Source organism: Stegodyphus dumicola, chromosome 5 (assembly GCF_044657685.1).
Source record: "Stegodyphus dumicola isolate Sdum_Otavi_A_Nest chromosome 5, ASM4465768v1".
Taxonomy (NCBI): domain Eukaryota; kingdom Metazoa; phylum Arthropoda; class Arachnida; order Araneae; family Eresidae; genus Stegodyphus; species Stegodyphus dumicola.
Genome location: NC_140772.1, coordinates 103977006 through 104004555, shown reverse-complemented (window position 1 = coordinate 104004555; position 27550 = coordinate 103977006). Strand labels below are relative to the sequence as shown.

The 27550-nt window shown below is 33.4% G+C and overlaps 1 protein-coding gene across 4 annotated transcripts in view; it reads left to right on the top strand.

The window, feature by feature from the left end:
* The window catches only part of LOC118196536 (uncharacterized), a 248138-nt gene that overhangs the window by 152952 nt on the left and 67636 nt on the right, over positions 1 to 27550 (top strand). For all 4 annotated transcript variants that reach the window (XM_085816934.1, XM_085816935.1, XM_085816936.1 and 1 more), the window contains exons 2-3: positions 21864 to 22034; positions 24486 to 24717. In XM_085816934.1, the coding sequence (XP_085673060.1) occupies positions 21864 to 22034; positions 24486 to 24717 (403 nt within the window). The remainder of the gene's footprint in view (positions 1 to 21863; positions 22035 to 24485; positions 24718 to 27550) is intronic.

Here is a 27550-nt window from a genome sequence, read left to right as displayed (position 1 = left end):
TGTTGAATTCGTTTTCTGAGAAATCGAGAATAGCTTAAGAAATATTGTTGAAAAAGGTAAAACAACAATACAGTAAACTCTCTCTAAGAGTACTACCACCCATGGTTTTTCAGATGATTTTGTCTTCTGTTGAAATACTCGCTTAGGGAAAGAGCATCTGATACCAGTGTTTTTTTATGTTCAGAGACGTACAGCGAACATTTTTATGCAACCGCCTAAGACAACCATTTTTGAAGGTGACCAGTATGCCTGAGAAAGAAATAAACATAAGTTTTAGATATAACTTCTCTAAGATGATTATCTTCTCAAAACAACAAAATTATCCGGAATTACGAGGTCTTCTTGAGAGGGTTCCTTGTGCTGCCCACTTTCAGAGGTGTTCACACGGGAGGTCTCATTGTATTTCTATTTCTCTGTGAGTAAATTTAATACTCAAGTTGGTATAAAAGTATACTTTATGCAGGGCTGTAAAAGTTATAATGAACCTTCATTAAGAACATCATATATATGATTCCAGATGATTTTAATCTCCTGTGTAAGTGGCAATCTTAGAGAAGGGATTACCGGTACTCTGATGTTTATCTATCTTCTCATAAATACTTGCAAAGATGGAAACCTTATAAAAGTGGTTGCGAGGGCAGAGCGCTAATTATTACTTTTTGCATTAGTAAAATAAAATAAGATAAGCACTCATAAAGAATGCTTTAAATGAGCTTAAACTATATATATAAGTCTGTTCGAAAGAATCATCAAGTTTTAAATTAAAGCTAGATAACTTAAATAATTAACCGTTCACATATTTGATCAGGAAAAGAGCAAGTCTTTGCACTTAAGATCTAAGATTAACTTTAAAGTCTTCTATTTCAGAAGCCATCAAAGTACATTTACAGTCCATTAATGGATCGAAGAATAACAAAATCGGGTCAATTCCTGGGAGCAAAGGGGAGCGAGAACGTCGTTTAGAGCTGCCTCTTCCCGATTCCCGACGCTACTTACGATATAAAACAATGGTTAGAAGAAATGGATAAAAGGGACATAAAGAAGTTAACAATGATTTCAGCTTTTTTTTTTTTTTTTTTTTTTTCATGACAAGATAACAGCAGTTTGTGTCCATTCCTGTCTGTGGGTGTTGAAAGAGAGCCCGAAATCAAAAAGGGCATTCAGGTAGTTATTGCGTTAAGTTGTTTGTTTACTGCCTGGGAAAGTGAAGCTTTTGCATTAGAAAGGAGTTTTGCAAAACGTTTCTGAACAAAAAGTTCTTTACACAAAATTAAAGTTTCAATTTCTGTTGTTTAAAAACATGGCAATTCTGATTATAGAGCTATTAAAAACATTCAAAACTTGAATTGATTCATTCCTTCCCATTTTCATTTTTATGATCGCTCGTAGTAAAATACTACATTTTACTGCATTACGTTCCCTATTAAACAGCTTCCACAGGGCTTTTTAGGCTATGTAAAAAAACTACAGTCAATTAATCTAAAAAAAATATGCATAATAATTTTGTGAATTTGTTAAGTTAAATGAAAGAAGCATGTACTTACGTTTTGTCCATTAATATTTATTAGGCATTCATTTATTCAGTCCGTAATCGTTGTTTTCCTTTATCTTGGTTTTTGTATTGGAGCAAAATTGAGGTACATTTTCATAAAAGTGAATCGTGAAGCCTTGGCAGGTAAACTGTTTGCTGATGGGTATATAGCCTCATATATTTTAATAGATAATACTTAGCTATTCAATGGGTTTTGAGTTTTTTGAGTTTCTCATTTAAAATTAACAAAGTTAAAAATCAGTATACAAATAAAATAAAATCAAAATTATTGAAAAATAGGTAAATGAAGCTATTTTAGTGAAAAAGGCACCATTAACAGCATATAAAAATGATTCTCTAATAGTTCATTTTATTTGTAGTTGTTAAAATGTGATTTTAAACTATCATATTGTAGGGTTTATATTTATTTTAACTAACATTTATTTTAAGTTTAAGATATCTTTCCTGTCAAGCCTTACTTTCCCCTGGAATTGCCAATGCCAGAGTATGTAAATTTTTAGTAGAACGCGCAAAGTATTCAAATCTTTAGCAGAAGTAATTTTGAGTTAAATAGAAGGGAAACGAGTTTGTAGGTGTTCTTTCTTGCTTCACGAGCGTGAAGGTTGCTAGGTAGAAATTTAAGAACCGCGCGTTTCGGCCTGTGTGCTTGCCTCGGCAGATAGTTGAATCTTTCAACTTAATATTCAGAAAGTTTGCTGAAATATCAGCTGTATCTTAGAACGCGGTTAGGTTAGTTACGTTTAGAGAGCCTCGTAGGTAGTAACTTGTTATTATTCATTTTTAGTTTCTTATTTTTATTTTACCGTCGGTCGGCGTAGTTTGTGAGCTTCAAGTGCACGCATCTGTAACTTCTAAAGTGGAATAAAAAGTGAGTTAAACCCTTCTTAAGAGTTTGTGTACTTTCCAGTTCATAGCAGTCACTACTATTGTTGCGTGCAGGTTGGGGCCGGGCAACACCATAATATTATTTATATACTTGGTCATTTATATATTAATGGTAAAAGACACCACTAGTAACAGTAAAGATAAGACTACTAAATGCTGATGGTTCGATAAGGTTGGAACCCAGACAATGCATAGGTATTTTTTGTAGTTTCCCCCATGTGTAAAGTAAATACTTGTACGAGCCAATTTCTGTAAAAAAGCTCTTCGCGGAGACATGTCTTCCCATAGGTAGGTATGGCTCGTGTATTTTGCCATATCCAAGTAACACAACTGAATAACATAAACGTTCTATCAGTAATTTCTTTACGCTAGAATAGATCCGTTTACTTCGGTTCTTTTAATTTAGCTGAAGCATAAAATTTTGAGATCAGTGTGATTGTTCACCAATGCACTTACTTTGGTTTACTCTCTGCGAGGCAATATGTTGTCATAAGTACAGTGTGCACTGTGCATTGTGCTTTTTCCTACAACTAGAAAAGAAGTTTTATTCGGAGAAAAGTATCTTTACGAATAATCTTTATAATAACGAATAAGGAATAATCTTCTTATTAGACTGACTAAATCAGAGGAATCTAATATATACTTATAAATATGAATAAACTATAAAAATTATGTGGTATTATTCGACAAACTTCATGATAGTTTGGGCATTTAAATAATAAAATTAGGGCAAATTAAGTAATAAAATTTGGGCATTTTTAACAATTAAGCTAAAAGAACTAAAGTAAACAAACCTTCTTTTTGTATAGAGAAATTACTAAAAAAAAACGTTTTAGTCATTAGTCTATATTCATTAATACGCTATTTTAAAATCATCTTTTAACAACTAAAAATAAATTAAACCAATTTTGCCTTTTGTTTCATTCATTATGGGCTTTCAGCATAGTTTTATTATTATTCATTCTGCCGTAGAAATTAACTTTCCTACCTGTACCCCATTATCTACATCAATTGTTATTATCTGCCACTTCAAGCGAAAATTTGTTCTGTTTTTTCAATTATATTAAGGTTCTTTTTCCACAATATTAATAGATATAGATTTTTACGTATGCGCTTTGGAATTAATTCTTTCGTAGAAAATAAATAAATAAATAGAGTTACGTTTCAAACCATAAACACCAATAATTCTACATTCGCTAACTGTGACCTTATTCTGTGACATATCCATTTACTGCCGTGATTAATTTGAAACGCTTTTTTTAAGTCGTTTTAAAAACTTATTTGCTATTATTACACTTCAGTTTTTTAATTGTAAATTTTATAATTATTATTGCAGTTTTTCCGAATATTAAAATTTCAAAGAAAAAATATGAAACCTTTGTGCTAAAGTTTTCATATTTTTCCTTTGAAATTAATAAATAGCTTATAAATAATTCTCTGCTTCACATTCAGAATATTAATTACTTTCCTTGAAGAAAATATAAGAACGTCTATAAACAAAACTTCGGTGTGTCTATGCGTATAAAAGGAGATTTGTTAGAGTTGATCGAAATTTTTTCGCGTATTCCTTGCATATATATCGAATCAGCCGTTTCAAGTTCAATTGCATTAGAATACACATACCTTTAATAATTGTTCATTTCGACACAGTTTGTTATTCCACACGGGCACTTGCAGCTTGGCACGTGCCGCTTTAACCGAAAGAAAGACTACAGTCAGCATCGAGACTGTAGCCCTTCATCCTGTCAAATATGGAAACTGATACCCACACTTGGTTTGACAGAAACTTTCCTACTTAGGATTCTGCACTAAAACATACATTTCAAATTCCCATACTTCATTTTAGGATTGTTGAAAGTGCCTGAATTGTTTTGTTTGTGTGTTTGCTTATTAGACAGCAGAACACAAAAGCTACACCTTCGTTGAGGAATTTCTAATCCCCATTTGCTCGTGCATAATACTTTAGTTAGCCTGAGTTTTTATAGTCTAGATAGATAGCTCTATAAGATGTACTTCTTCTGAAACGGGAATACTTTCCAGAGAGGATGGACGATAAATGCCTGCTAGCATAACAAAACTTGGAAAATCTAATTTACAGCTGTTTCTACTATCAAAACTTCAAATCAAAACTTTCTACTATCGAAGTCTTCAGTTGAGTTTTGAATAATCTTAAATTTCATATTATGGTACAACCCTTCAATGCATTTTGTCTTCACTGCATTAGAAATGTAGAAATCCTCAGAAGAAAGCGAATGAAATTTCATTAGACTGTGCACTGTTATATGGCACCTAAGCATGCATTTGAAATTAAGAGTTTGCTTTCTTTGCCTGCACGAAAAGAATTCCAATGTACAAAACAACTAATTTATAGTCCTCTTTACAATCAAATATTTATAAGTGAAGAATCGTGACAGAATCCACGAAACATACTCAGAAGTAATTCTTTCTTGAACAGATGCCTGAAGCCTTTGCGCGGACAATAATCCCGCGTAAGGTACAAAAACCCATGACAATAAAAATGATCATCACGATCGTGAGAACTTGCTAAGGTGTCGTCGAATCTTCAGCGCTGTCACGTACGACTGCCCTTCCAGAATGCAACATCAGCCCTGAAGCCAACAAAAACGTGGAATTTGTTGTGGACGATGAGTTCTAAAATAATCGCTTACTTCTCTCTTCGTGCGATCGTTCACCAGGATTAGCGATTTCCGCCTCATTTCGCAGACGACTGTCATCTCTGCCTCTCGTGACAGATACAGGAACCATTTAGAATCGAAATTTTCCTCGCAGAACAACCTTTAGAAAGCATTTTTTTATTCACTACACCATTTACTCGTGCGGAACGGAACCAATGGAACAAAAACAAAATATTTGCTGATTTTGAGCGCCTATTACTCCAGAATATTTTTCTTTACCTACTTCGAAACTTTGGAGAAGACTGATGAGGGTGCTTTATTTCTTGGAATGGCGTTTTTAATTTTTAACTGCCCTAGATATTTTACTTTTTGCGATAAGGAATTTCTATAATTTAGGGCAAAACTTAGAATCTTTTCCTGTCCCACTGAAAGAAATTTAATTTTGTGAATGGATGTTTGACTACCCTACATAAAAAAGACAAAATAAGGGAAAATGAGCTGATATGTTTAATTCTGCGAAATTTGTATTTTTAAGTTAATAATTTCGCGAAATTTACATCTAATTTGTACCTTCAAATTAAAAATTTCTCTAAATTTATTCATTAGATACTTAGTGAAATATGAACCAGGGAAATTTCGCGACTTTGTGATGTAATTTATCAGCATAACATGTAATTCTACTGTTTACATTTATTTTGAAGTTAGTAAGATACAAATGCTTTTATAAGCAACACATTTTTTAATGCTCTTTGCTATTTGTGCAACAATCCTCTAAACTCTCACGTGTGATGTAGCTGTTCCTCAATAGACACTAATGCCGGCTAGCTTTAAAAGGATTTATTAACAGAGCACACAGGAACGGTTACAAACAAAAGAAATATACATAAAAATGAAACATAAACGAAATGGAACATCAAACATTGAGAATAACATAACATAGTAAGCTATCATCATGGCGGCTGGAGGTCGACTGACGTTTTTTCATATCGCCACGAGATGGCGTTTAAATAAAATAGTTCGGTTACAGTTCATGAGTTCATGGCGTGAATAAAATAGTTCAATTACACTTAAATAGGTCTGTTACATCCTCCCCCTCTGACTTCGTAGACGTCTCGGCAAGAAGTCAGGAACTGACATTTGTCTACTTTGTGCAGCGGGCGGAGAATCAGATGAATGGGCTCCAGTTTGACGAGCAGTAGATTTTGCGTCACCAGCACCTTGTGCAACAGGTGCAGATTCGGGCGGTATTACAAGTTTCGGGCGTCCTCTTTTCTTTAAGGGAACCACTTACTTGGAATTACACGAGCTGAATTTTGCTTATTTCGATCTTGATATGGATTCAAGGCTGAAACATGATACTTGCCGAGAATTTTGTCTGGTTCATGAGGATCGGCAATATCATAAGTGGTTGGAGATCTTGTAGTCACTATCACATAAGGACCATCTCTCTTCGGCATGAATTTAGCAGTTTTCTTCAGTGGACCTTTGCTGATTGGGTGGAGGGTGACCCAAACTTTATCTCCAGGAACGAATTTCGGTGTTTCTCTTCGTTTTTTTGTCAGCATATCGTTTCTGCTTATCTTGATGCATTTCGACTCTTTCTCGTACCTATTGTACATTTCTTGCAAAACGTTTCAAATATGGAGTAATTTCGGGAACAAAATTATCGTTCTCAATTACGGCTTTTATATCATGCTTTACATCATCTAAGGTTCGTAACTCTCGTGCAAATTGAAGAAAAGAAGCAGAATGTCCAGTTGAATCACATTTGGCTGTATTCAAAGCAAACCTTATTAATGGCAGTTTATCCTTCCATGACTGATGGTCGTTACCAACAAGTATTGCTAAACGTGGTTTCAGATCTCTATTCTTCATTTCAACTGGGTTAGATTGTGGGTGATAGACAGGAGTAAGACTTTGATCAATGTTCAAGATATAGCATAGTTGTTGCATAACAGCACCAGTAAACTGGGTACCATTATCACTTATTATTTTCCTGGGTAACCCAAATCGAAGGGCGACTTCCTCCAAAAGAATAGTGGCACATTCTCTGGCCGTGGCTTCCTTTAAAGCAAATAGTTCTGTCCACTTCGTAGCACAGTCCTGCACAATAAAAATCCATTTTTCACCAGACGGTGTTTCAGGAAGGGGACCGAAAAGATCAATTGACAAGGTCTCGAAACGTTGAGCATAGACTGGAGTTTGAAGTAAGCCAGATGGCTTTTGATTAGTGGTTTCTCCCCCTACTTTGAAGACAGTGTGATATTTGTTAAGCAATGCATCAGTTGCAAGCCGTTGGGCTGTAGTTAATTGCTGTCCTTCATTTTCTCGTAGTCGGCAGTTGTTTACAACAACTGGGGTTTCTTCCAGTACTTGGGATTGATGAGGTTTCACGAAGCTATATTTTCTTCGAGGTTCATCAGAAAAGTTCCACTTATTTTCAGCAAGATTTAAAACAATTTTAGCTTTTTGAAGAAAGTCAGTTCCTAACAAAGTCGAGTTATTCTTGGCATCAGGCAACACAAGGAGCGGAGTTTTGAACGCTCTGCCTTCGAGAAGAATGATTTGTTCGGTGCGAAGTACCTCTTTTTCAGATACCAAACCATCAGCGAAAGACACCTGTAGTGTTGTCTTTTCAAATACTGCATCTTGTTTTTGCAGAATATGATAGAGGGATTCACTTGCAATTGAGTGACTAGCACCAGTGTCGGCGAAAGCTGTACCGGAAACACCACCAATACTAATTGGAAATACAGCAGTCCGAGTGGAAGATAAACAGGATCGGATTTGGATAGTGCCAAAATTTGATGAATTTGAACTCTTTGGGGGGTTACAGTCTGAACATTTAGACTTGATAAAACCAGTTTTTCCGCACCCATAGCATGTTAAAGGAGGTCGCTTTTCCTCTGTTTGTTGCTGAACACGATTTGAAAAGGTTTTATGAGTTCCCTGTATGTCACTTGTTCGATTTTCTACTTTGTGTTTGGATGGATTAGTCGGTTTGTAAGAATAGTTCCGCCTGCCAGGAAGTTCAGTTTTATAGTTCGTATTTTTAACACGTACAGCTTCATAATCATCCAATTTCTGTACTAATTCAGATGAACTCTTTATTTTTCCCCAAGTATCAATAAAATGCTCCTTAACGTCACTACTGACTCTTCTTTTAAGCTGATCCGTCAGGACCAAGTCTTTGAGTGATTCAAAGTCTGTAACATCGAGACTATGGAGCCACTCTTCGAGATAATTGTTTAATTCGTAAGTAAAATCTTTCCATAAAGACCCAGGGTGTTTTTGGTGTGTAGTAAGTTTAATTCGAAATGATTCAGCATTTAATTTGAATCTTTGTAGCAGAATCTTCTTGATGTAAGAATAATCTTCTAATTTGTCTTTTGGTTCTCTTAAAATAATTTGCGAAATGTCTATAGGCAGAAGAGGTAGGAGATGAGTGATGTAATCTATTTGTTTTATATTAACTTTCTCACATTGTCTTTCAAAAATTTGCAGGTAGGTTGCAATGTCAGAAGTTCCTGTAAATTTAGGGATTAGGTGTTGAATATTTGTTCCAATAGCTGCATTTGAAGCAAAGGTGGCATAGTTAGGGTTTGAGCTAGCAGCTGCCAGGTTTAATTTTAAACGTTCCAATTCTAATAAAAGTTCTTGTTCTTTTCTTTGACGTGTCTCCAGATCGTTGCTTTCACGTTGTTTTTGTTGTCTAGTTTCAATTAAAGTTTCCAGAAGATTCCTGGTAAAAGCCTCATCATAAGTGTCAGAATTGACAATAAGATCTTTAAGATCTATTACTCGCATAGTGTCGTTTACAGTGAAACCTAGTTCTGCAGCAAGAGTTTTTAAATCCTCTTTTCGAGCTTTGGCAAGGTAAGCCATAATTATATGAGAAGTCAGGGAGAAGGGAAAAGATGAAGTTGAATTTGTTGTTATTTCGATTTTATTCACAATACAGTATTTTAGAATTAATAATTATACCTTTAAGTAAAATGTATATACCCCTATTAAACAGCATGTATGAATGTAAACAATGTTACTCATACATTTATATACCACTATTAAACAGTATTTATAAATGTAAACAATAATACTCACAAAGTTTATTATTTCGGAGTCGTAAAAATATCATAAAATGCCCTCATAAATTCAACCTGTATCAAGAAAATAACATATAATAGATTGCTCAAAAATTGTTTACTACTTAGCAAAACATACAAAACATACATAAATGTCTTACCATAAGCTTTTATATTTAAGCTGAATTCTTCGAAATCTTAATCTTAACAAAATATTAAGCTGATTAAGCAACACACACTTAGTAACTCTTTTACTTTATTTAAATAGTCATTCGATTTTATTCATAATTATTTTCTTTCGCTTCAAGAAATATTTTCAAGACATGCATTCATTAAAGGAAAACAATCGTATTTTCTTAAAGTATTATACTATAATCATTAACTCAAAATGTTCGTCGAAAGATAAATCAACAAGTACAATATTTTATTTTATGTAGAATAAAACATTTAATAAGGAACAACAGCACTCAAAGGAAATAAAAATAATAAAAGATTTGACGTAAACACATCATAAATCATCGCTAGTCTAAACATTTCCGCGGGGGAAAACATCTGCTGCTGTATGTCAGAAGCGAAACTAATAAATTCTAATGAACAACGTCAATGAATATATTCAAACTTTAACATCAAAACATGTATTCAGTGAAACAATATTACCTACAAATTAATTTAATACGCGCATTAACATTTTAAAATAACAAATTACAATTCAAGAAATAACGTTTGGTTAACAGAAAGCCGTTTGCTTTCGTTTAATACTCTTATGTAGTATCAATAAATGAGATTTCAGTAAAGAATTTACATTTGCTTTAAGAAGCAGCTTATAATAAATAATCAGTTTAAAAGAACTTTAAACTCAGATTAAACGATAATGTAAACGAAACTTATCTTTTCCGTTGAAATTGTCCAGTTGATGATTCGATGTGCTAGCAGCACGGTATGACAATTTTAATTCCAGAATTGGTTTCCAGAATATTTGACCAGTAGTCCACACCTGAAAAGAAACTGAGCCGATCTCCAGCAACTAAAAGTTAAATTCGGGAGTAAGAGCTTGTTAAAGCCAAACAGAAATTCTAAACATTTTGTTGCGCTATTTTGGATTCAAATTTAGTTGGGCGCCAATGTGATGTAGCCGTTCCTCAATAGACACTAATGCCGGCTAGCTTTAAAAGGATTTATTAACAGAGCACACAGGAACGGTTACAAACAAAAGAAATATACATAAAAATGAAACATAAACGAAATGGAACATCAAACATTGAGAATAACATAACATAGTAAGCTATCATCATGGCGGCTGGAGGTCGACTGACGTTTTTTCATATCGCCACGAGATGGCGTTTAAATAAAATAGTTCGGTTACAGTTCATGAGTTCATGGCGTGAATAAAATAGTTCAATTACACTTAAATAGGTCTGTTACACACGTATGATTTTTGTACACTTTTACGAACCATGTTTATTAACGAGCCCTTGAGACTTCAGATAACTCGACAGAAAATTAATAGCCGCTAGGCCATTTTCTTGTTTTCATGGCCATCACATGATAGGGAAGTTTTTACTGAAATATGGTAATGGATTCTCTAGCAACATGTGATGTTGCCCTATTTTTGTTAGGACTACAGCTTCACGAGATCTGCAGCACTGTCCACTTTCACTACTGAAAAATGTCATAGATTCCATAAAAAAAATCCGTAAAATGCATTGTTCAAAAAGCAATAGACTGCAGACAAGAATAGCATTGTTATAATAAATGACATTTACACATACTTCTTTGTGTAACTAATATTTGGATTTCATTTCAACCAACTGGTTTCAGTCTCCAAATCATCAGATTTCTGTTTCCCCCTCGGTAATTTCAAAACTGCTATTAATATTAATCAGAATTTAAAAAATTAAATCATAAAAGCATTAATTATTTTAATAAATATCTCATCTGTAGTAATAATTCGCGTTCTTGAATTTTTATCTTGGAATTAAAATTACATTTTCACCTTTGAATATTTCCTGCAGTTAACATCCTGAAAAATTTGCCCCTTGAATTTGAATTGTGAAGTTCAACTAGTTGACAGAACTTGACCCTAACAAATTTAGCTGATATATTACGATAAACAACTTCTCTTAAGAATATTTATTGTTGACAAGAAACGGGACATTCCTGCTTTGGACTACCATGAACCCCATTTAATTTTCAATGGTTAATCGTAATTTAGCTTTACTTGTTGGCAATTTGTGCTCACTGCAAATACATAAGGGACCCTTTCTGAAACATTCTGGCTAGGGGTGTGAGTATTAACCAAGATGCAGTGTCTGGAATTTGGAAGAAGATAAGAACGCGTACCTTTCTTTCTCATTTTTTGCAAAAAATATTCCAACTTCGTATTTTTACTGTAAAATGAAGTAAATATTTCTGTAAATACTAAAGCTATATTTAATAAAAAAAAAAAAAAAAAAAAAAAAAAAAAAAAAAAAAAAAAAAGCTCATTCTGGCTACGTTAGAGTACACTTCAGATCTTCTTAAATAGAAATGTAAGCCTAGAAAAAGGAATGATGTTCTTAGCAATAACAAGAATGTTCTGTGCCACTTGAGTTGGGAGGTAGACGTGTAGAGTCTATAAGGCAATTTGTCCTTCCTTACCGCGTGCTTTCGTGGTGTAATTTGAAAGCATATGTCCCGGCTAACAAACGGAATGTCCAGAGTTCGAGTCTGGTCGAGGAACTGTTCGTTTTTCATGTTTCTTGCTCAAAAAAATAAAAAACTTAAATGCGCTGACCTTAATTTTAATGATAGCAATTTAACCATTTATATTTCAATTGATAATACTTCATTGATACTACAAGGAAGTAACAGAAGTAGAAATAATGTGTATGAGATGTATAAAATAAAGGATTTATTCGCCTTTATTTTAATATCCGTCGGTTGTAGATACATACGTAGCGTATCCGGAAACTAAGTACCGTTTCATTCTAGCGCCGTCGCCGCGTTGTGGTAGGCGTCTCGCGCATGCGCACTAGTCTTTCTTGTTCACTGACTTTCAATTGTTGCCATTTTGGTTGCTCTATGTTGTGTTTTCAGTTTGCTGTGCACATTCAAAATGTTTAAGACAACTAGTTCTCCCGCTGACTGTGAGATTCGTGCCGTGATTAAATTTTTGAACGCGAGGAATGTTAAACCGGGCGAAATTTATCGTCAAGTTATCAGGTTCAATGTTTCTTCTCACCTTCTTCGGGAACATGCAAGGACCTGACTCGGAACAGAGAGCTTACTAAAGCTATATTCAAAACTGTGGGAAGTAAACAGGATACACAAGAAGGGTATACTAAACCCTTTATTTTTCTCTATTTACAATGACTTCCGTACTTCGGAATACACCGACCCGCTACTTGGGGTCAAAACGTAAAAGTATAAAGATAAAACTAAACTCTAATTTAACTTTAGAATAACAAACGTGGAAGATTGGCCTTATATTAACAGGAAGCGTATGTAGTACAGAGAACTGTGAACACTACAATACGTTTAAATTTATCAAGAGGATTAAAACCTCTGGCCTGGAAGGCAAACAGCAACTGCGTAACTTCTAAGGTAAGCGGCCTGCTTTGACTCAACTGCTTCCTCTCTCTCGCTTGGCAAAAAACCACAACTTAAATACTTGGCGTTCGCCAGACAACTTTGCATAAAAACCTTAACGCTTATAATTCTGGCCGGAAGTAGAAAATAAGAAGTGATAGTAAAGATTTAAAATAAAAATGAACGTTAGTAAAACTTAAGATCCTTACAAAGTGACAGAAGTTTACGGTGAATACGCGATAAGTGATGGAATGGTGAGAAAGTGGGTAAGAATGTTTAATGCAGGTCGAACAAATGTCCACGCCGAGGCTCGGAGTGGTCGGCCTTCTGTTGTCACCGATGATTTGGTAAGGAAAGTTGATGAAACAATTCATGAGAATAGACGCTTCACAATGACAACTCTTTCAGAGGCATTTCCACAAATTTCACGTACTGTTTTGTTCGAAATTATCTCTGACCGCTTGAATTATCGCAAACTGTGTTCCCGATGGGTTCCAAAAATGCTCACCGATGTTCACAAAACAAAGCCACTTGGTAGTGACCTGGCATTTCTCACGCGGTACAGTGATGAGGGAGAAAACTTTTTAAACCAAATTGTGACAGGTGATGAAACTTGGGTGTGTGTCATTTCACACCAGAATCGAAACAACAATCGATGGAGTGGAGACACACTCATTCTCCGAAAAAACAAAAGTTCAAAGTGACAATGTCATCACAAAAATTCATGTGCACTGTCTTCTGGGATAGGAAAGGCGTTTTGCTTACTGAATTTCTTCCCAGAGGTGAAACCATTAATGCGGCACGACATTGTGAGACTTTAACAAAACTAAGGCGTGCCATTCAAAACAAACGAAGAGGAATGCTCAGTAAAGGAATTGTGTTGCTCCACGACAATGCTCGGCCCCATACTGCTGCTGTCACTCAATCGTTAATTCGACAGTTTCATTGGGAGCAGTTCGATCACCCGCCGTACACTCCGGACTTGGCGCCGTCTGACTACCACTTATTCCTGCACATGAAGCGCAAGCTTGGTGGCAAGCGCTTTGGATCTGACGATGACACGAAAAATGCTGTGGAGTCGTGGTTATCGAAACTGGCGGGAAGTTTCTTTGACGTATACAAAAACTGGTCACTCGCTATGACAAGTGTTTGATCATTGTCGGAAACTATGTTGAAAAATAGTTTAAGACATGTATTTTCATGTAAAAATAAAATTAAATTCGAAAATTTGTTTTACTTTTTTTTTTTTTTTTCCAAAACGGTACTTAGTTTCCGAATACGCCTCGTATTTTCAAGTCCTTAATGCTTTGAAAGGTGGAAAAATTTAAGTTTTCGTATTTTTAAATTAAAAAAAGAATTGATGTGGCCACGACTTCTTTGTACAGCCTGTTAAATTATACACACATACATGCTGTACTTCATTTAAACTTATTTCTTCGAATTATTCTAATCTTAGTAACTGATTCCTGGAGGCAAGTCGAAAAGGACATCAAAAATTGCAAATTTTGAAATTAAATAGCCCGGTTAAAACGGAAGTCAAACTTCTTGTAATTTTATTTTTTCATAACGAATATAAAACTTCCCCAAATAAATAGCAGTATAGGAGCCACGAAACTATATTAAATGCTAGATTTCGTTATTTGTCGAAAATTAGTTTTTATTTATTTATTTAATTTTGAGATTGGCCAGACATGAATATTTTCGTCATTCAAAACATTTCTGTAACTTGAAGTATAAGGGGTAACCCCGATAAAGGGGTATTTTAAATCAGGTATGACGGATGGATGTATAAGCATACGTTTTGTATTGCCGTTGCAATATAAAACAGAGATGCACAACGAGATGTTGTAGCAGTCCCATATACAAAATTTCAAAGTTCTACCACTAACCTTTTTTGAATTACTCGAGATACTTTCGTACGCACGTACGTAAACATATTACCCCCCCAAAAAAAATCGAATTTACCATCCGTTTTCGAAAAATGAATGAACATTCAGACATCACTCAAAAAAATTGTCAAAACGAATATTTCCAGTGAAATACGATACTCGAAGTTTTTTATGGTTACAATACTTCATACAAAAGTAAAAATGTCAAAATATAAATCATTGCGCCACTTTAACTTGAAGTATATATCTGCAACCAATGGTTGCTACAATAAAGGGCTTTTGTGGACACGATTGTATATTTCATATTGGCTATAAGTAAGCATTCAAACTATATATTAGGATTCAAACTAAAAAAGGTAAAATATCAGATAAAACTGGACAGCGCTATAAGGTTTTCACAGTTTCGATATTCAGTGTACACCACTAAAGAAAGCAGTATCAAACACTGACTGCTTTCTTTGCTCAAATCAAGCATCCGTCTAGTAGCTTACAAAACTATGCTTAAAATATGTGCGTGAATCACGGTAGTAAACACATTAATTCATTTCACTTTCTAAGACAGTTTCTCTTAGCATGATTCCATTATGCAAAAGTAATTGCATATATTTAAGTCTTCTGTTCAGCATTTAGAATTTAGTTTATAGTTATCAATTACACGTGTTTCAAAAACACGCGTCAAGGGAGGAGTTTACCCTTCCATGTCTTTTTTGAATAGAATCATGCTATTAATTTAAATGGGCAGAGTTTGAGTTTTTAGTTCTAATTGTTATCATTTCCATTTAGCGGATTTGAGCAGAAGCTTTAAAGGATTTTAAAATTAAGGTATGAATACAATAAACTTGTAAAGTATATTATGCTAACTAACCAGTTGTTATAATTTAAGTCTTTACTATAACTTCCTTTTTCCGCATTCTTCACTAAAAAGCAAATTAACTTGAGTGCATTTAAGTTGAGAATTTTAAATCTTTAGATAATAGAGATTTCTGGTAATCGCGTCTTGCTTAGTATTTTTTGCCAGCTGTGATTAAATGCTATTATCTCGGCTTTAGAATTCTCGTTAGCATATATTTTAGATACGCGCCGTTAAAAAATCTCTTATTAGTCTACTTAATGTGTAATCTTAGACTTTCTTATCAACTTTATAATTTAATTGTCTGTTATACTAATTTAAATACCTACAAGTGACTGAAGACTATAGCAGAATTTTGTCTGTTCTGCTACATAAGACTAAATAAAAAAAGATTATTTTATTTCTTTTTCCGTATTTTATGAGTTATTTAAGGCGTAGTGATAATTCGATATTGTTTAACATGGTTTACAGGATTTAGCTTCCAGTTACAATAGAAACACTACAAACTCTCTCAAAGCGAAAACCCTCTCGTAGAAGACCACTTCCTAAAGTGGCTAGTATTTTGGAAAACTCATGTACATATTAGTATTGAACAAAACCTATCTAAAATGATTACTTCTACAAGAAGAATGAAATTCTCTGAGAAGGTATATAGTCGTCTGAGAAAGGATTCACTGTAACTCGCGCAAAATTTTGTACTTCTCTACAAATCTTACTTTTGTTCAGAAACAAAAACATCTCAACAAATTCATCTGAAAAGGAACAAATGAAATATGCTCGAAACATGCATTCTTGTCTAAATCTCGGTGGAGAAAAATTTCAGACTATGCACGTTCTAGAATTATTACATTTGTAAGTACTGTGTGCGTTTCTTGCGAAAATAAAACTCCTTTAAATGAGATAATATGCACAGTTTTTCTTTTATGTTAAAAATAATAAAAGAAATGACAGTAACCCGCATAAAACATTAAGAAAAATTTATGACGGTTTGCTTTATGCGAGTATTGCTTAAGTTTAGTGCAAGATATGTGTTTTTGGCTAACCATAACAATTTTACTTCTGCAAAGCTTCATGAAATGAAAAGTACTTGGGCGTTGATTTACGGTAAAAACGGAAGCATGATTCATGTGAAATCTTACCTCTAGCAGTTTCTTTCTGAATGGTCAAAAAGAGATTAAACATGACCTCTCAGATTTTTAAGTGCAAACCGAAGATTTCATCTTATTGTTTCAGGCAGTGCGCGGAACGGTGCTGTCCTTAGAAGAGCACCTAAATCTAGATTCTCGAGCACGTTAAGTGGACATGGTTCGGAAACTTCCGACGCTCTCCCATTCTGAACTTCCGCTTTTTCTTCTAGTTTGTGATATGTTTCATGCTAACTGCAGTTATTTGGGGGATTTGCTACACACAATGCGCAGAAGCAGTGCGTAACTTTCTTGCTTGTCCATCTGTCGCATTAGAAAGCACTAATGAAGAAACATTAAGAGACAGTAAAAAATATCGACAAAAGTAAGAGTGAAGTTTTTGATTTTAAGCTTTCGGGTTTTTCACAATTTTATGATTTTTCATTTTTCGTTGACTGAAATTGGAAATGAAGCTTTCTTTTTCCACGTGGATATTGTTAACTCTAGTCTTAGTATGGTTTATTTAGCTATCGCAAATCACTTGAGAGCTATCTGCCTGACAGGAGGGATGCTTTTGTAGAGGACATCCTAAGGAATACGCATTACACACGGGGAAAACAACCAAGCCGTTCGGGATTCGAAACCCGGACCGAACCACCAGTCATATACGAATTATATATCCATTCAGTCATATGGTCTGATTTCAGTGCTAATTAATTTAAGAATATTTAAGTTAAGAATTCAAAAATTGTGGAAAGTTATTCTCTTACGGAACTTAAGATAGTCCCTCCCCAAACAAAAGTGTTATCATATTAAAATCGGTCTTTCACTTTATTTAATCCGGCAATGTGATGCCGCTAGAAATGAATTTTTAAAAGGGTTCGTTTAAATAGGTTTTCTTATATATTCGTTGGGATCAAATCTCAAAAATGCTTTTTAACTGCTTTCTACCAGGGCGATTTTCTTGCAGTTTTTGACACGTGCGAATATACGATAATAATACTTATTGACCAGAAATCTTTCCAAAATTTAAAGATTTATTTATTAATCCTGTTATTTAGAATTAAATTGCTCTCGCATATCCTGGTTTAATGGTTAAACTGTTTAGTCACCACGGATTTTGCCACCCAATGGAATAGTGGTTAGCGACTCTTAACTACCGTACCAAAGGGTCTGAATTCAATACCCGGAGAAGACATGGATGTTGTATAGCGTTTGTGCAGCATGGTGAGCACTCTAAATATATGGCAAGCAGAAAGTCCTCTAGTGATTTGGTGGTAGTAGGAGAGGGGTGAGAGACCCTTGGACTCGTTCCCCGGCGTACTTTTCCTCAAAATTAAGGCGGAACTGAGCTGTCACCCGCATGGTATTCAAGGCTCATGCCAAACGACAGGCGCAAAAATTGCCACGATAATATTCGTGGGCTTTGTAGAAATTTATCGTACTTTTTCTTGTTCTTATTTTTAGTATTTGATAAATAATCTTTTGCTTACCTTTCTTGAGGATTTTACAAGATGTTTGGAATTCTTTGTCATTTTCGTTTTCACGCAAAACTTTATTTTTACAACTATATTTGCAACAAATCCTGTTTACATTTGAACGTTCATCATTTTACTTTTTTTGCCACTGCATTTTTATCAAAAATCCGCAATGAGGTAAAACAATATAACGAGCATAAAAATAAAAAAGCCACGCCTTCTCGTGCTCAGTAACATAAACTGTAACAGGTTTGTTTTGAAACCATTGTCATGTCAGACAAATGAGATACGACAACAACATCACGCATCCTTTAAGATCTTTACTGAGAGGTCAAAATATAATCTTCCAAATTAAAAATTTCGAGAATTCCTGAAATAATCGAATAACATTTACCGAATGTTGGCACTTTCTTCGGAAACACGCTCGAGTTTTTAAGCTATCGTACAGTTGCTAACAACGATGCGTTTTTAAATGAAAAGATTTAATTTTTAGTTGCTAATATACTCATGATTTGAAGTGATAAAATTTCAATATAAATAAATAATGTAATAAATTCTATCAAAGTACATTTCTTATATTCCATGCTACAAATACTCACTCGGCAAACTATATTCTGATACATACTTATTTTTTTTTTTTTTTTTTTACTTTCTACTTTTACAATAGATGCTGAGAATTCTATTTATTCCTTAACTTTGATATCAAAACTTCTCAATATTACTATAATTTAATGTACACATGAAACAAGAACACTACTTGGAAGAGAAAAACTAAATGTCGGTATTTTTATGTCAACACAATGCATCTGGTAGGCAGGTTTTGGGGAATGAAGTTATCAGTTGTAAATGTAACTGAGTAAAATGGGGTTATGAGGGCAAAAAATACACGCTAGAGCATCAAAATATTTCGAAGTTATCTTATTCTGTGTACCGTAGCTTAAGGTTAAGGATACGGTGTAAATAAACAATTTTCCTCTCATCACAGATCTTTTTCAATAATTTTCATCAGAAATCATTGAAAAATATTATTGACCTTTTTGCATCTCACAAATTTAAACTTTAAATAATAATAATAATATCTACTGTTAAACAATGAAAAATTTGTATGTAGGTATCGCATAATCAGAGCCAACAGATTTTGAATACATATCGTTCTCCACCCGAACACATGCAACTCGAAGCCGAAGCTCGAATTTGTGTTTCATTTATTTCATATTTTGTGAAAATTTAAGGAATTCTTGATTAAAAAACAGAGATTTAAATTCTTCGTGTTGCCACACTGTTAAGACATTTATGTTTCAAATTTAATCAGAAATCTCAGTTATATTAAAGAAGTGTGTTGCCAATGAGAAAGACGCAATATCTTTATGTTTTTTCAAATTTAATAGCAGTGTAGAAAAGCAGAGGTACCTAGAACCACCAAATTTTGAATACGCGTAGTCCTGCTCCCGAACATGAGCACCTAGAAGCCCGAATTTTGAATTTCGAATTTATTAGTCCAGAGGGCTTTGGTCCCTGAAGGGCTATTGTTTTCGTTTTGCGATTTTGCGTTGGTTCAATATAAATGTCCGTCTCACTTTTCAAACTGTTGCCACCAAATGATAGAGTCCTGCATTATATTTGAAGAGATTAAATAATGAAAAATCTCCATAAATGTATGTCTATTTCTCGCATTGTGATAAAACAACGGTACATAGAGCCATCGAATTTTGAATGACGTAATACTCTACGAATATGGGCAATGTGGAAGACCAAATTTGAAATTTGGAATTTGTTTTATTATAGATTTCCTACTTTGTAAAACTATAACGAATATTTGATTAACAAACTCAACGATTTAAAAGCGAGCAATGGCAACACTCTACGAGAGAAAAAAAAAATCCCTTTTTATCTCCAACGCGCGGAACTGTGTATCGGAAATTCTAAAGATAAACTCATTTTAAAATTATTTTGCAATATTTCTGAATTGAAATTTTATGGTTTAAGTTCGAATAACTTGATATTTAATAAATAAACGTAACACACAGAACGTTAAAAAAAAAAGCGCCCCTGTGGGCGTAATGTAAAATCTGAAAGCTTTCAGATTTTATTCATATTTTATTCAAACATTCACCAGGAATGGTAACACACAAAACGTTAAAAAAAGTGCCTTTGGACATAATTTAAAATCTGTAACCTTTCATATTTTTTCTGGTTGTTGTTTTTATTTATTTCCTTTTTTATGTGAATTTAAGAAACTTATGATTAAAAAGTCAACTATATAAAAGTTTTGTGAAGCCATTTACTAAAGCGTAAGATATTTATGTTTCAATTTTAATCAGAAAACTCACGATATAAAAACTAAATGTCGGTATTTTTATGTCAAAACAATGCATCTGGTAGACAGGTTTTACGAAATGAAGTTATCAGTTGTAAATGTAACTGAGTAAAATGGGGTTATGAGGGCAAAAAATACACGCTAGAGAATCAAAATATTTCGAAGTTATCTTATTCTGTGTACCGTAGCTTAAGGTTAAGGATATGGTGTAAATAAACAATTTCCTCTCATCACAGATCTTTTCCAATAATTTTCATCAGAAATCATTGAAAAATATTATTGAACTTTTTGCATCTCACAAATTTAAACTTTAAATAATAATAATAATCTCTACTATTAAACAATGAAAAATTTGTATGTAGGTATCGCATAATCAGAGCAAACAGTGTGTGACAACACTGTTAGCTCTGATTATGCGATATATTATGGCAACACGACAAGTGTGTTGCCACCCGTCGAAACTTAAGATATTCGTGTTTTAAATTTAATAAAAGAACTCAATGATTTAAAAGCAATATGTTGCCACTGCCAAATACAAAATATTGTTTATTTACTATGTAACAGTTTGTTACCGCATCATGAAAGATAAGGTAGAGATAAATCTTTGGGTAATTTATTATAGTTAATTTTGGAAATAAGTAATCAGCCAACTCAAAAGCTGTGATGTTCTTTTCCAGGACACCAATCAGATGGAAGTCCGTATATTTGGAAGTCCGTATGTCCGTATGTTTGGATGGAAGTCCGTAATTTCGTTTGAAGTTGTTATGTTATGTTAGAGTAATATTTATGCCTTAAAATTATTTTCTATATTTATTTCGTAAAATTTATGTCCTTAAGCGTAATATTTATGTCTTAAAATAGCTTATCAGTTATTTATAAAATATTTTTTTTTTAATTTCACAACAAAAAATTCATTTCAATTTATTATACATTTGTATATGTGCCTAAAAAGCGTAAAAAACAAATGATTAGCTTAATAAAAAATCAATACCGTTCACAATATTGTAACTTACTATGATTTTATCACTAATTATTCTGTTGTTGGGGGGGGGGAGAGAAAATTGCACCAGATATAATCAATAGAAAATTTAATAATTTAATCAATTTATAATTAATAGAAAAGGTAAAAAATTAATTTTTTAAAAAAAGTATTACATTTCTAAGCAATTCATCATTCGGAGACGGAACCTCACTTTCATTCCAGCAAGTGTCTCCCCGTTTGAATTTTTTCCTGTTTTCTGGGGGGGGGGAGAGATTATGTTTTCAGTAAAGAGAAACATATATGTACATAAAAAGAGTATTTTTGCCTTTAGTGTGTTTCTCAGTTTTATAAATGCGCTAAGTAAAACGTGTGAGATTTTTGTAAAATTTTCATCGAGTCACTTCGATGTAAGACTATTGCACTCCACCTTCTAATGCTTCAAAACTTTTCTGTTGCTTTATAAACTACGGTCTGAATTAATGTGATTCTTTTCCGTTTTAGCCGTTGCCACCAGCAACAGCACCAGCAACAACAGCAGAAAACACAGGCCATGTCCAACGCATATCATAACGCAGGCGATGATTGCGCCATCAATGAACTCCTCGAGGGTCGGATGGATCTGGACGTCATACTGCCGGACGGAAGACAAGTCCGGCTTACAGTCGAAAGAAGGTAAGGCTTCAGTCAGTAGTTCATGTTACTTACACCTTCTTAATTTCATTTTGTGTGTGCATTTATAATTAAATAATTTTCTCCTTATTGAGTAAGATTATGAAGAAATACCTGGTTTACGGAACTTCACAGATATTTGGAAAAAGTTGTCAATAACTTCAGTATCATGTTATCAGTAGCTCTTCATTGATAAGAAGTTCTCTCTCCGTTTCAAGTTAGCAAGCCTTGACAAAATCTGCGTGGTTAATAAATAGCTTTATCAGTTGCGTAGTCATTAGACACCCATTCTGTTTCATATCCAAAGACTTTTAAGAAATATTCACTAGATTTTATCGGTAAAAAATTAAGAGCATTTATCTCGTGGGTTGTTATGGGATAGTGAGCAGCCTATCACTTTGGTAAATATAAAGCGTATAAAGCGTATCACTCGGGTAAATATAATGCTTAATATTTTTTCAAACGTGGTTTGCTTTCTAAAAGTATGATTTAACTTTTTCTGAAGATGTATAATAGGCAGAAGCTGTTCTGGAAAATATTTTATTTTTAGTGTTCTCAAACAGAATTTCTCAGTTTTTGATGTGGAAACTTGTTCAGTCAACTGAGGTTCTGAAATACTGTAAAAACAGAAATTTCTCAAAAAAAGTACAAACAGCAAGGGTTTGTAAAAGGTACGCACCACTGGTGCCTAAGGAATAAAACTTGTAAATCTTTAGAACATCTTTTAAGATCAAATATTAATAGTACTAAATGCTTACAAATAATTACCAGTTTTTAGATATTTTAAAGACTGTAAATTGAAGATTTAGATAAGGTTATTATTTATTCTACAGGGAATAGCGACAGATCACTTACTAATTATAAGTCAGTTCCCAAATAACTGGTACTTCTACAGAAAAAAATATCTGTTAGGTTTGTTTATTCCTAAAGTAAAGAAAAATTATTACCATTAATGATCAGTGCAAAACAATTCACGTATAATACAAAAAAGAAATAGAAAAGGTGCGTAATGAATGACAACAGTGACAACAAATGATATTCTAGTATTTGGGACTATTTTATATCCACAACAATACGTATTTAGGTTATACGTATCCGGAATATAAAGACATTGCTAGATCATCCGTTAAAGCTAAATTGCTCAAATGTAAAAATAAATGAAATCTCAATGGCATTATTTAAGTCCTTTTGTAAATATTGTACTTTAACGCCATTTCTAATTCAGTTACTTCATTTCTAATGATTTTTATTGTTCTGCTTTAGCCCAAAAGGGGCTATTAATCTCTAAATGGAATTTTACGTTGGTTCTCTTTAAACGGTGGATTACTTTTCAAGTTGTTGCCACAAAATATTATCGCCCTGTATTATTTTTAAAGAAATTAAATAACGAATCTGCGTGTACGTATGTATGAAAACCGACGTACCTAGAGCCATCAAATTTTGAATAACGCAGTCCGAATATGTCACCTTGAAGCTCAAATTTTGAATTTAGAATTAATTTTATTATTTATTTCGTATTTTGTGAAACTTTAGTGAAATTTTGATGAACAAACAACACTATTCGAGATAAAACATTTTTATTTCGGGCTGACTGTTGCCATTCCGAAAAATGTGAGATATTTATCTTCCACATTTAATTAACAAACTCGGCTGTATGAAAGCAATATGTTGCAGTGGTCGAAAAATAAAGAATTTTATCTTTTCTGTCTTTATTATTATTGTGTTCCCATTCGGTAAAGCCTGGGTTTCTTTCAAACTTAATCTGCAAGGTTATTGAATAGCAAATAAGCGGTTTAAAAGCAATAAATACAGTTTTTAATATTTTGTTCGACTTATTAATGTATAAAATATTTTCTTCCTACTTCTCGCTTGTTTTCGTGGTGTAACTGGAAACACGCTCGACGTGTATTCGGGATTTTCGTAGTTCGAATCCCGGCGAGAACATTGTGGATTTTTTTCGATTTCCTTCCTTGGAAAAATTCTCTGCAAGTGGCGCCCGAACTAAAAGGTAGTGAACGATAGTTCGTCACCGTCCTCTTATTGCTTTCCAGGAGCAGCAGAAAGTACTAGAAATTTACTGTTGTTTACATTGCAATTGCATCGTGTTTGCCATATGGTATGGGTTATTACATGCTCGTACTCCAGTATGGGTTGCCACATCCGAACATTTATCGCCATGCTTGACGATATTTTTTGGTGAAAATTCTGGGTGGGCTATACTAAAGGATGGCTCAAAAAATTGCTATTATCAGCAAATGGAACGGAACTTTCACATTACATTTTTAATGGCTCCATACACATTCATGAGATGGTAGATGTATATATATATTTAACGGAATTTGTAGTTGATAAATATAATAACATCCGTAGTTACAATTTTTTATCCTCATTCAGTATAATTAATGAAGCAATGTCACAACGAGCATAATTACCACAACTTAGTTTTCTGTGTAGGACTCCGATGATGGATCTCCTCGTCCAAGCCGCCTCGGCCACAAAGATTAGTCCTGCAGGTCATGTCATCCATGTCTTTAGGGACGGTGGCAAAGAGAGTGGTAGTCTTCACTACAAACCAAGTACTCCTATTGGGTCCCTGGATACTAACACCATCTGCATTGTGCCTAAAAAAGACTCCATCGAAAATCATGGGAAAAGAACACACAAGTTGGCAAATAGACCTTTCGAAGTAAGCTCGAGCACATTTCACAGTATCTTATCAAAATAATAGCTGAATATATTCATCAAGAACATATGATAACTATTGTCTCTATTTGTATTTATTCACTTCCACTGAAAAAAATTCATTTCCTAAACGCGTTTTTCTGGCCTGTAATTTATCAAAATCGTCTAGCTATTGATTAATTAATGCCTTTAATAATATCTTCTTAAAATTTATTAATATTAAATAAGAATAATTGGAATTTTTGAAAATAAAAATAGTGTCAGTTTAACACAATAAATATACAGTTCAAACCTGCAAATACTTTACAGAATTTTTTAACGAGTATTATATCCGATCGAAAAAAACGTTCTGAATAATGAAGACATTTTTATCTTTTATTTGAATAAAAAAAAAAAAAAATTATATTTTCCACCTTAAAGGAAAAGGAATCGTTTTACAATTTTAAATATTTTTTTCTTAATATTTAGACAAAGATTCCTATAAAAGTAATCTAATTCGATTTCATAAAATATTCGTACTTTGTTTCTAAGAAAAGCATTAAAAACTGTCCTTACTATGTAATTAATATATACAATTTAAAATACAAGAATGAATGCAATTTACATTTAAACATGCAATTCAAAAATACAAAATTGCGTGCTTAAATTGTAATGATTAACTTAGACAATAAAAAATAAAAGAAATGAAAGAAAAAAACGTATTCCGAAGCGTTGTGAATTATCTGCTGCGTTTTAAAAGGAAGTAATATTGCAATAAAAATAAAGGCAGGACGATTAAGAAGCAGCTTTGCGACATCTACCTCATTATTCAGTGTTATAGGCTTGTGTTATTACATTAAATTAATAAACTTTTGCCAGTAAAATTACGTTTAAATTAAGTTTCTATTTCTCTAAGTTATTTATTTAAATGCGGTATAGTTTTCCAAATGCATAAGGAAATTTTCTTGAATGATAATTTCGTAATAAGTAAGTCAAAAAATTTTTCATTTCCTCCGAAAAATCTGATCGAAGAGGAATATCTCATTTTGTCTTTTTGTTCATATAGCTATTTATTGCAGAGGTAGAAAACGAAAACTATAATAAGACGTTCTGTTTTCTCAAGTCTTATTTAAATTTGCAGTCTTCATGTTCTAAACGACGACTACCTTCTGGCATTACTCTCGGTTACTGAAAAAAAATTAATTTTGATTGCATTTGCATAATAATCTAAAAATTCCTTATTATTACATAAGGAATATTTTAAGATGATTTTAAATACAAATTTCTAAATCAGTCATGAATTTCGCATAACTAAGAATGTAATAAAAATGACTAACAATATTGAATTCGTTTAATATATATGCAAGTTTTTAAACTAGAATATAGGTATGTACAAGAGGAAAAATAATTTGAATCACCTTGCAAAAATTGGTATGGCATTAATATTTTTCAATGCAATACCTTCCCCCCCCTCCTCATGACGGGCGAACTTTTTTACTGGGACAGCTTCCCGAATGTTTGTCTTTTATATAACATAGGACTGTTTGCTTCTGACGTAAGATTTTCTCTTAACGGAAGTTACATTAGTTTTTACTGACTTGGTGAATACTGCTTTAGCACTCTTGAATGTAATGTTGAAATCTTATTATATTAACTGCTTTTCAGAATTAATCCTGCAATGTTTCGATTTATCACTATGCTGTTATAAAAAGTAATTTTTGAATGTTATAGAGAATTTGAAGAAGCATACAAAGAAGCAGACATATAACAGCTTCCAAATAAGAATCTGTGGTCTTCGAAGCAAGGATCAGTTCGTAATAACTTTCCGTCTAAGGAACTACAATATAGTAATAATCATGTTGTCTCAAAAGATGTTTAGTTTTAGTACAAGCTAAAAATGGCCTTCAGTTGTTTCACGAGGTAATAATTTGTAGACTTTTTATACGTGAACATAGAGGTCAGAGTTAACTTATCTTGTAATCCACATATTGCCTCAATGCCACATATTAGAGACTATGATAACCTCCACACTGTAGTCTCTTGCAAAATTTAAAGGCTTATGCTATCTCAAGATTACTTTGAAGATTATGAGTTAACGCTGCATGTTTTATTGTCTCTTCGAGCCCTTATATTTCCATTCTTCTGCACACTCCTCAAATTGGCCAATAATGTTAAGAATCAATAATTTTACCAAAACTTTTACTTTTTGAAGAATACTTTACTTTTATAAAGAATAAAAAAAATGTCTATATATATGTGTGTGTGTGTGTGTGTAATGATTTTGAATGCGCAGTCGAAGCCTGGAACTCTTAACGCCTTTCGATAACAGTCATGGCTGTTGGTTAAGGTATACAGATGAAGGCAACAAAACTGAATTTCGACAAATTACCAGTCTTTATTTTCCCACATATCCAATTAGTTTGGCAGACTTTTCTTCAATCATAATTAAATATGATAAATTTCTATGTACATTGGCTTTTTAAAAGGAAATGACGTAGTCAGTTAAAAAGAGAAGCGATGGTGATGTATTAGCAGTGCCGAAGCTAGTAGAGGAATGACGTAGTTTTTTGCGCCAAGAGTATTTGTATTAAGTCTAAGGTATAAGTAGAGCTAATCTGTGATTGGTTAATTTGAGGTTGTTACATAATATAGAAAATTCTCGAATTTGGGAGAACAGATTATAAGGTATTTCTCCCGCTTTCTTAGCATACCTTCGTAGTGTTGTGGTCAGCACGCTCGGCACGTATTCGAGAGGCCCGTGGTTCGAGTCCCGGCGAGGGCATTGCTCATTTTCACATCTCCTGTTTCGAAATAACCTAATGTCTCTACAGTGGCACTCGAACTAAAAGGGTGGTGTG